Raw genomic sequence first — 11,389 nt, 5'->3', positions numbered from 1 at the left:
GTTTTAAATGGTCCTCTGTTACCAGGGACTTGACTAGTATGTCATCAATATAAACTTCCATTGTTTTCCCTATCTGTTCTTCGAACATTCTGTTAACTAGGCGTTGGTAAGTTGCTCCAGCATTTTTTAACCCAAATGGCATGACATTGTAACAATAAGTCCCATACCGGGTAATAAAAGAAGTTTTCTCTCGGTCCTTTGGGTTCATCTGGATCTGGTTGTACCCGGAATAGGCATCGAGAAAACTCAACATATCATGCCCGACCATTGCATCGATCATTCGATCGATGTGAGGCATGGGCAATGAATCCTTCGGGCATGCTTTGTTTAGATCTTTATAATCAACACACATTCTAAATTTGTTACCTTTCTTCGGCACCACGACTACATTAGCTAGCCAGTCTGGGTATTTTACCTCTCGGATAGAGCCTATTTTCAAAAGCTTTGTTACCTCATCCTTTACGAAGGCATGTTGACTCGGCCATTGGTCTCCTTTTCTGCTTCATCAGGGTGAATTTCCTATCGAGGCTGAGCTTATGAGTTGTTACTTCCGGTGGTACACCTGTCATGTCTATATGGGACCACGCAAAACAATCGACATTAGCTTGAAGAAATTTAATTAACTTGTTCCTGACCTCCGAGGTTAACCCCGTGCCCAGGTATTCCAAATCTAGTTCAAGCCTTTCTGAATCCTTTGCCCTTGCCAACACTCAAGAACATCCCTATGCTATTAGGTATTGCCCAGAGAAAATCCCTTATGTTTCTGAATCCTTCTCTTGATTGAATTTGAGTATGTTCTTTACGATCTAATGGAAGGCTAAATGAGGTTGTTCAGTTGGTCGTCCGTTATCATACTTTAGGTTCTTTACACCTCTCTTGACCATCATCTATTTTCTTGTTTCCCTTCTCTTTTTATTTTTTATTTTTCCATTGTTTTTCGTCAATAGTGGCGCATGATTTGAAACTTGATAAATAATAGGCTTGTTTCTCTACCATTCTCTATTTAAATACCAAACTTTTATTCGCGACAAGGTGTGAACCCCTGACGTGTGACTAACCGACACATCACTTGTGCCGCTCTTACCACAAGACCAAAATCCAAAACCTTGGGGCTCCTGTAACCTTTCAATGAAAGCGAATGATTCAGAAGAGCTTCTTGTATGGGCAAACACCAACAATTTTCCAGAAATACGTCAGAAAAGTGGATGCAAATGAGCAGGACCGCAGTGTAATAGTTGGTATTCTCATGATTCTCGTACAAGTAATCTATCACATGTTCCTATTTTCTGCTTTGCTGCAGACAAAATTGAAAGAACATTGGAAGTACTTGTTAAGCTCACTACACAACATCAGCTGAATCCTTCTAGAAATAACACTCGACCACTAGGAAAGGAGCAAATAACGGACTTCTAAAAATGTTGTCCAAGTGGATAAAAAATCAACACCAAAATTTCGATGAGCACAGCTCAGATCAGAATTTGTGAATATGTAAAGTCTCCTACCAAAATCAAGTAGCAACTTGTTCTATCTGATCAGTTTCTTGTTTCTTTGGACAAGAAAATGAAAGGTGGCCACGCTCTCCACATTCGTAACATGTTCGCCTCCTTATCTTTGCGCTAACAGTGCTTGTTGCAACACTATCCGCATTTTGATCTTCCGGCGTAGGTCTTGAATTGGTTGCCCCTCTTTTCTTTACAGCTCCTTCCTTTGCAACAGCACAACTTATTCTAACAGGTCTACCACATACAATCTTTTGATCCAACTTTAATGCCATGTTTACAGAGAGACTATCAGCAAAATCCACATGTGCATAACCCCGAAATTCTCCTGTTTCTTTATCTTCACCGAATCGAATAGAACTTATGCTGCAATCTGAAAAAAGTTTCTTCAAGTCATCCTCTGTTACATTCCATGATAAGTTACCCACATATATCCTATTATACCCCGCCACCATGTTTGGTGAGAAGTTGGACACTTTGTTAGCTCTAGCTGACTTGTATGACTGGATTTTCAGGAATAGTCCACCCCTGGAAGAAGATATAAGTGTTAGTGAGAAGCAAGACACAGAAGATTAACTTTCTCAATGATGAATGCCTGATTGCACTTACATATCCGAACCATCCAGTGCCATAGCTCTCTGAGCGGCTGCTTCAGTCTGGAAAATAAATTTAGAGAGAAACCCACTCAACTAGCAATTTTTGTAAGAAACCAACACGAAGAAAAGGAAAACCAACCAAGGGTCTGAAAGACAAATTATATAAGGTGGCTTAGGTCACAAAAACATGAATCAAATGCAAAGCTAGGGTTGTTCAGATTAGCAAGGTACTTCGTAACCGTGTGAAAGTGGATAACTTGAACTCTTGCTGCTCCTCTCAAATAAGAAAATAGAATGATTAACTAACAAAGGTGTAATGGCCTCAACGCAAAAAAGAATAACCAATTCATGATGCTTGACATTTCAAGAACATAACTTTGCAGAAAGCAACATGAAAGACAGTTACTTTTATAGTAGGCACTTCAAGACTAATCGTATATGATTCTTTTTTTGTTTGGTAGAAACAATTTAAAAGACAAATGCGATCAATTTTGCAGAATGTCTATATAGTTTGGAGGAAATAAATTCCAAAAGTAGCATTCTTATTATTAATTAATACTGAGCAATATACAAAATTTTAAATTAAGTTCGGCCAGCGACTACAACCCTATATGTTTCTAGTCTCTAGATGATGGAACTCCAACACCCTCTATTTCTCTAGTTTTCGCTCTCAGTGAAATTATTCTTAAAATACTATAATGATTACTGACCAAATATTCTAAGAGAAAAGGTCAAGTCATAACAATATTCTCTATCTACTTTAAAGTAGGTAGGCATAAGTCCAGCCATCCCAATCTCCACAGACGGGGAGCCAGTTTCCCATAAGTCTGACACGTGACCATGGAACCTACTTAGATGCTCAGTTCTGTTATCTTAAGATCATTACTGGCAAAATTAAGTTGATTCCACAGAATCAATTTCGCCAACTATAGCTCAAACCAAAAATTATGAGAAAATCATACGCTCACCACATAATTATGTAAATAATATCAGAGTAATACCCCGGGGAAAAAAAATGGGAAAATTTCACTTATAAACAATTTATGGGTCAAAATTACATATTCATAGCCCATATTTTAAATTACAAACCTACAGCCCAACATTTCATGGCCCAACTTGAATATTCACCTTTATACAACAATATACAACTTTATACACCTACTGTAGACAATGTATACACCTTGTATAAAAGTGTATAATAATGTGTAAGACTAGTATACAATATTATACAACAATATATAACTTTATACATCTACTGTAGACAATGTATAAACCTTGTATAAAAGTGTATAATAATGTATAAGACTAGTAAAAAAACTGAAGAGGAAAATATGGCTATGGCGGGTAATTAAAAAAAGATGGGCTAAAACGGATAAATATTTTGCCATAATTGGCATACAGTGTAAAATTCCCAAAAAAAAAAAAAGGAAGTGTAGAGAAAAGTACCAAGTCCTCCAACCATTTCAAGAATAAGAATCACAAGAAAAACATGAATTTGAAGCAGTAAACATGTAAGTAACAGAAATGGTATGTGAAATAGAATGAGTATAAGCTTCGGAACAAATTCCGGAAAAAAGGAGGTACAAATGTGAGCCCACAAAGCATCATTATCCAAAATCTTTGGGGGCAGTGGAAGAAAAGGATTAAAAATGAAAGCTACCATTTGAATCTGCCACATGCCCACGAGTGAATTTAATGAACAGAAGTAAAAGGTAAGCTGTTTTTGCGTCTTGATCTCATGACATCCAGGTCAGACAGTGGCAACTTTTATAATTGTGACAACTTTACAAGGCTCCCCTTTTTTTAAAAAAAAAAAACATGTATTAGCTATAACTATATCACAAGAGAAATCAACTCTAGTATAGCCTTTCCTTGATCATTCCAATACCATAATTATATTCTTCATGTACTTGATAAAAACCGTCCTTATCTTTACCTACATGACAATTTAGATCTCCCCCAACAAAGAATTTTTGGTCTTCTGGAATCCGTTGAACCAAGGCATCCACATCTACCGAAAATCCAATTTTAGCTCTCTTATTAAGTCCTATTTGCCACAGCACATGCACACTAATGATATTGATTGTTTGCTTTCCACTGACAAGCCTTAATCTCACTTTTACCTCTACAACCTTATTCTTGAGTCCTAGTTCTACAATTATTCCCATCACATTCCTAATTTTATTGATCCCACAATACAATAATTTATAATCAGTGTTGGCTACATCTCTAGCCTCTGGCCCAATCCATTTAGTTTCCTGTAGGCATGTACTATTAACTCTTCTTTTATGGTATCCAAGTCCATCGATTTTCTCATCAAAAAGCCTATGTTCCCGCTACCTACCTTAATCTGACTCTTTTTTTCCAACTTGGTGCCTGGGCAAGCTATCTACCCTAATCCAACTCTTAGACTAGCTTATTTACCCTCATTCACCCATCATACAAGGAACCTTTTCCTATTTGCCACCACATCTGGGTGTTGATATGGGGGAGGCGAGACTAGCTTCTTTGCCCAAACTCGTCCATGAGGTCGAGACCTTTTCTTATTTTGCATCACATCCGGGTGTTGATGTGGCAGGACTAGCTTCTTTACCCATACCCGTCCATGATGTGAGAACCCTAGCTCATACTCCCTCACATTCGGAGGGGTGATGTGATGAGGATTCTCATAATTGAACTAAATACATTCAAATATTAGTCTATAAGAAAAATTGTATAGGGTAGTCAATGCCAATAATGAGAATAGTCAATCATGTAGTTTGCCTCAACTTCCATTAAATTTTGGCTCATGTGATTTCTTTCCATTCTTTGCCACACATGAACATGCTTGATATTTAGCAGGCTTCAAGAAATGGAGTTTCCTGTACTAGCTAATGTAAGCTATAAAAACATAAAATCCCTAGAACATGCCATAACAGTTCATTTATGCCTTACAAATAAGCAGCCAATGCAAGGAAACAGTTACTAGTATTGGTCAGCATCACATGAACAAAGCATATACAAGCTAATTCATTGCATCGAAAAGATGCTTGACAATTATTAGACAGATACTTATCAATACTCATCTTGTACAACTTATTTGATATTTCCGTAATTCAAAGAACAGGGATAACAGAAAGAAGATTCTCCTTTCTATTAAACCTGTCAGATAATTGCAGCTACGTCATATAAGATGAGTATTAAAAAGGTTAAATTTGCAAGATAATTGGAGAGTTAAGTGCAAAGGCAGAGGAAATTTCATGAGGACAAAAGTCAAGGGTCTTTTGGCTTCATCATGAAGATAAAAACACGAGCTTTTGCATAAGAGAGTGAATGCCAACAAAAGGTAAAACTACATCGATAAAATGGAGATTCAAGGAGAATCGTTTCATGAACAGCCCAGGATTAATTAAATAACATATAATGGACTTTAATTGCAACTTGTTTAAGGAGGAGGAATTGTGGAGACCTGATTGATGTGATGGAAATCTGGTTAAGCATGATGAAAAAGATTGGCAAGGCCCTTTACTGACAAGGAGGTGCTCAAAGTCATTAAAGACGGTGCTGGAGACAAAGCACCAAGGTCGGGATGTCTTTACAGTGGCATTTTGTCAAAAATGCTGGTGTATCTTGAAATACAATATTATGAGTACATTCGAGCATTTCCTCCCAAGAGGATGCATGGAGAAAGGCTTTAACACAACTTTTATTTCACTCAGACCTAAGAAGCTGGATGCAAAGAATGTTAGAGATTTCAGACCCATTAAGTGGGCAACATCTATAAAATTCTTTCTGAAGTGCTTATGGAGACACTCAAAAGAGTGATGGACAGTTTGATATAGGAAAATCAAAATGCTTACATCGGAGGTCGGCAGATTGTAGATGCGGCAGTGTTAGCAAACAAATGTTTGCATTACAAGCTAAAAAGCAGGAAGAGGGTCTTATGTAAGCTTGATTTTGAGAAGGCTTACGACCATGTAAATGGCCCGTCCTTTTTCTATGTTTTTCGGAAAATGGGTTTTGGCGAGAGGTGAATTGATTGGATGAAGTTTCGTGTCACCACAGTTATTAATGTCTCTCCACTAAGTTCTTTTTTCCCCCAAAGGGGATTGAGACAAGGCGATTTTTTGCCACCTTATCATGGAGACATTGAGTAGGATGATTTCGAAAGCGGTGGAATTTAAATGGTTGAATGGTTTCAGGATTGCTATCTGTGTGGAAGGTATATAGAAATTTCCCATATGTTTTATGCTAATGCAGATAAGGAACAAATCTTACGGCTAGATGGGCTGCTAATTGCTCTCAAGGCTGTTTCAGTGCTTCAGTTTTTTTTGTAAGGTAAGATTTGGCTGTTTCGGTGCTTCAGTTAAATCTGAAAAAGAGCAGCAGTCTTTTATTAGAGCGGAACAGTCTGATGATGATTTAGCTGATGCATTGAGTTGCCAAGTCGAAATTTCCGACATCTTGGATTAGCTCTCGAAGAAAAGCAAAAGGAAAATAGCATTTGGAAGAGGGTAACAGAAAGTTGCGAAAAGGAATAAGTACATGGAAGAAACAGTATCTTTCGTTAGATTGACCTTGGTGAACGGCATCCTAAATGGCATTCCAACTTATTTGATGTCATTGACTCTCATTCCAGCTAAGGTGGAAGCAGAACTAGATAGAATAACGTGCAAGTTTTTGTGGAAGTAGATCAGGACATCAAAAAGATGCATTTGGTTAGTGGGGAAAGGTGAAGCTGTGCAAGGAGGATGCTGGACTGGGAGTGAGAAATTTAGGGCTCCAAAATAAGAGCCTTCTGTTGAAATGGTTGTGGAGGTGGAATGACAATAGAAGAGAACAGAGCAAACAGTTCATTAAGCTTGACGTATGGTTTTCAGAATTATGAGAATACGACACGTATAACTGCACCTCATGATACTGCCTTCTGGAAGCACATCAACAGCTTGTGATCTAATTTGCAAGATCACACAAGACTGGAAATTGGCAATGGAAGAAGATTCAAGTTCTGGGAGGACAAATGGGTTGGGACGAATCTTTAACTATCATGTTTTCTGATTTATACAGCATTGTCCTTAACAAAAATAGTAGAATAGCTGACTATCGGGATGGTAGCTCATGAATATTTCAATTTAGAAGGAATTTTAACGATTTGGAGATAGACAGGGTGGAGATGTTACTGAAGATGATAACAGCCTTGTTTTGGACAGCCTGCAATGTGACTATTTTGTGTGGAAAGGCATCAGCGATGGGAAATTTATCGTTAAGTCAATCGGTAAGAAGGATGGCTGACATTTATGGAAGTGGTGCAGAATGGCCATGGAAAATACTTTGGAAGATGAAGGTTCCAGATAAAGTTGCTTGCTTTGGCTGGGTGGTAGCACATGAGGCCTGTTTGACACAGGATAAGCTGCGGACAAGAGGATTTAATTTATGTTGCTGGTGCTATTTGTGAAAAGAGGAAGGGGAATTAGTGAACCATTTATCACTACATTGCATGTATGTATGGCAGATTTAGTGCATGTTTCTTAACTTGTACGGAGTTCGATGGGTTATGCAAGCAAACGTCTCACAAGTTCAAGTTCTCTGTAGCTGGACAAACCAGAGCATGAGGAAGCAGCAAAAGAAGATATGGATGACCATTCCATTGTGCATAATGTGGAGCATTTGGCTTGAAAGGAACCGAAGATGCTTTGATGGAAGGAGGAAATTATTTAGTTAAGAACATATGTATTCAATATCTGAAAAGTTGGAGCAATGCTGTTTTTGAAAATGATTTGGATGTAATTTTAAAAAATTTGGAAGCCTTGTAGGATTAAAAGGGTTCCCTGCTTTGTACTGGCTGTTCCCATTCAGTACTAGATTGGTATTGAATGTTATTAACACAACTTCCTTTTACCTATAAAAAAAGTGTTGTATGCCTTCAAGCAACAGATAAGAACTCACTGACTGTCATATTGCTAAGAGATGAATTTTCCCATGGTATACTTTCCATCTCATTAGTTATCAAGCAGACTGTCAAGCAAATAATAATTCTTAAGCCTGAAAAGTCTGCAGATGTTCACATACTTCAAAACTTTGTCACAAAATTGCGAGGCAACAAATACATCCAAGACATTTAAGCAACATTCTCTGAAAATAGTGCTAAGGATACCAACAACACTATTAGAAAACACAGTTCACCTGAAGAATCTACCTTAAGAGTGATAATGGCAATTCCTCTGAACTTTCCACTGTCAGCGAAATTCATACAATCAACCTCTGTAATGGTGCCACAGCCTTCAAAGTAACTTCTAATATCATCCTCAGTGGAATAATAAGGAATTCCTCCGACATAAACCTTTTTAGACATATCACCGCTTTCTTCCCTGGAACAAACAGGCATATTCCTACAGCAACATAGGTGTCAGAAACGAACAAGAAAATGAAAGAACAGATCCGAAATCATGCAACGGATAAGAGTCGAACAAGAGTCTTATGAAACATAAATCAAACAAAAAGTCATGAAAGAAGTCCATCCCCACAGCCCAAAAAACAAGAGTTTGATGCAATGTCGGAGTACTCGTCTATTTCACATAACCAACAATTTCAAACATTCCGTGGTGCTTAAATTAAAACCTAAATATGCCCTTGAATTGGCACACCAGTAAACCCGAGGTTAGACCTGACAACAAATAATTGTAATTTGAAAGTAAATACGCGTCTAGTGGGCTTCATAAGTTCAGCAACTTAACAAAAGCCCAAATCTTTTTTTAATCATACCAATGGTTATTTTGATTCTCATGTGAAAATTAAGCACCAAATATAGACCAGTAAATTTACTATTTAACTTAATAAACCAGAGAAGGTCAAAAAAGTTCCACAAAACAAGTACTCCTCCATCCATTTTAACTTGTCCATGTTTGATTTTGCACACCCTTTAAGGAGCAATAAATAAACTGGCAATTTTACTATATCACTCCTAATTACTATAAATCGTCTAAATAATTGAAATCAATAAACACATACTTTAATAACAATTCCTTCAAGTTTTCAACCCAATAACTAATAATAAGGATAAAATAGCTCTTGATTTTCCAAACTGGACAAGTAAAAGTAGTATAGTGGACAAGTAAAAATGGACAGAGGGAGTAACAATTAGGTAAAACATTCCAAAACAGGAAACTGAAAGCTAATATGACAAAGGAATTTCCATATTTGATACCTCTCCTCAGTTTTACTAGGCTCTTGTGCTTCTTCTTCTTGTCCATTTCCTGCATCCCCAACATTCACACTGTTCGTAACTTCACCATCTTTTACCTTCTGTTTCTTCCCTTTCTTCTTGTTCTTGTTCTTCTTCTTAATAGGCTTTTTCTCTTGCTTCAACTCCCCAGTATCCTTCTTTTTCTGTAATCCCTCAGTTTCATCTCTCTTCCTTTTCTTATCTTTTCCTTTAATCTGCTCACTCATAACCACAACCTCTTCTTTATCTTTCTGGCCATCTTGCAAAGTAAGAGCCTTTTCTCTACGTTTATCCCTTTTGGATAATCTGGGTTTTTGGGTCACCGAAGTAAGAAGAGATTTGAGGGATTCTTGAGATTTTGAATTGAGTTTGACCTCAGAAGCAGCTAATAACAATTCAGATTTAGCTTCTCTTAGTTTTTGTTTCAACTTCTTGTTTGATTGAACCATTGCCAATGCAATGCTGCGGAAGGTCAATTTGATGGCGGAACAAAACCCTGCTAAAACCTTGTCTTTTAACAAACCGTCATCGTGTGGGACACTTTCATTTTTCCTTGTCAAAATGAAGGCGGCATATTTTCATGAATACCCTTAGCCCGGATTATTAGGTGCAAAAAAAAATGCTCTAAAATTCTAAAAGGCAAAAGGGTCAAAAATACCCCTCAACTTTGAAAAAAGAACTAAAAATATTCTTCGAACTTATTTTGAATTAAAAATATATTTTCATCCTTAAAATTTTCAAATATACCCCTATCTTGACAGAAATTGTCCCCCAAAATAACCTAAAATTATTTTTTAAACTCGCTCCATCATTTAAACCCAACTCAACTAAATAATAACCCATAAGATCCCCTTATTTGTCACGACCCAACCCCGTAGGCCGTGACTAGTGCCCGAACTGGGCACCCGAACACACTCATCAAATCTGAATCACATACAGATAGCGTATACGGGCACAAATATCACACGCTGCCTCAAATTATATCAAACTGTCTCAGACACATTTCAAGCACAACCATATATGTACATATATATCAGAAGCCGACAAGGCTATCAAATGGCGCAACGGCCCAAAACATATACAAACGCACGCCGACAAGGCTGCCATGGCAAGTGGGATCATACAAACACACCCGTACAGAAGTAGGCACAAAACCCACATATACGTCTACAGACCTCTAAACAGACAGACCGAATCATATGGCGGGACAGGGCCCCGTCGTACCCCTGAACAAATACATACATATGCAACGAACGAAGATATATACCAAAATGTAGAATCCGGAATAAGAGGAGCACTCCAAACAGTAGAAGAGGGTATCCTAAACTGGTGGATCACCAAACTGTGTGTCTGCACCTGCGGGCATGAAACGCAGCCCCCCGAAGAAAGGGGGTCAGTACGAAATATGTACTGAGTATGCAAAGCAGAAGATACAGAAAACAAATCTGAGGCATAAACGAAATAGAAGTACAGAACATAAGTGCAAACCCAAAATATCAAAATGTTTACTCTCAAAATATAAGTCATGCATAGGGCACAAAGAATATGGTCGCCCGCCCGTCGATGGCGCCATAACACAGCATAACACCAGAAGGTTCAAATCTCCGTATCCCCGTCACACATCATAACACAGCATAACACCATACACAGCATAACGCCAAATATAAGTGGAACCCGGCCCTCTAGCGAGTGGCTCGGTGAACCATCAACACAGCATAACACCGGAATATATCAAAGTGCGCACGACAACAGAACCGGCCCGGGACTCGGCAAAAGATATAACAGAACGCACGAGCAGAGTCGTGAGTAACCATATGCATAAAATCATTATCATGGACTCAAATATAAGTAAAATGACCATACTTGAAAATCGAAATAATAGTCATACCAAATTCTTTCAAAAATCTTCCAAATTACATAAAGGAAAGTCGCGGGACCCACGGACGGGTATCGACCCGAGCCGGGCCCGCCTATGGAGAACATACTCATCATATGCCATACAAACTCCTACGAAGATATCGAAGCAATCCGAGCCTTTATGTGAAAGATACGGCGTCCATAATTACGGAATTCTTTAAAACAAAACTTTTTGT

The 11,389-nt window shown here is 38.0% G+C and overlaps 1 protein-coding gene across 1 annotated transcript; it reads right to left on the bottom strand.

Annotated features, from left to right (window-relative positions):
• Nucleotides 1-1,196: 1,196 nt before the first annotated feature.
• Nucleotides 1,197-9,870, bottom strand: LOC132606081 (phragmoplastin interacting protein 1). The gene is made up of 4 exons (XM_060319413.1): nt 9,279-9,870; nt 8,271-8,463; nt 2,109-2,155; nt 1,197-2,027 (listed from the first exon to the last, which is right to left on the bottom strand). The coding sequence occupies exons 1-4, from the start codon at nt 9,743-9,745 to the stop codon at nt 1,508-1,510; spliced, it is 1,227 nt and encodes a 408-aa protein (XP_060175396.1). The 5' UTR covers nt 9,746-9,870; the 3' UTR covers nt 1,197-1,507.
• Between the last annotated feature and the right edge of the window lie 1,519 nt (nt 9,871-11,389).

The sequence above is a fragment of the Lycium barbarum genome, chromosome 8 (genome assembly GCF_019175385.1).
Source record: "Lycium barbarum isolate Lr01 chromosome 8, ASM1917538v2, whole genome shotgun sequence".
NCBI classification, from domain to species: Eukaryota; Viridiplantae; Streptophyta; class Magnoliopsida; order Solanales; family Solanaceae; genus Lycium; species Lycium barbarum.
This window is presented reverse-complemented; position numbering and strand designations above follow the sequence as displayed.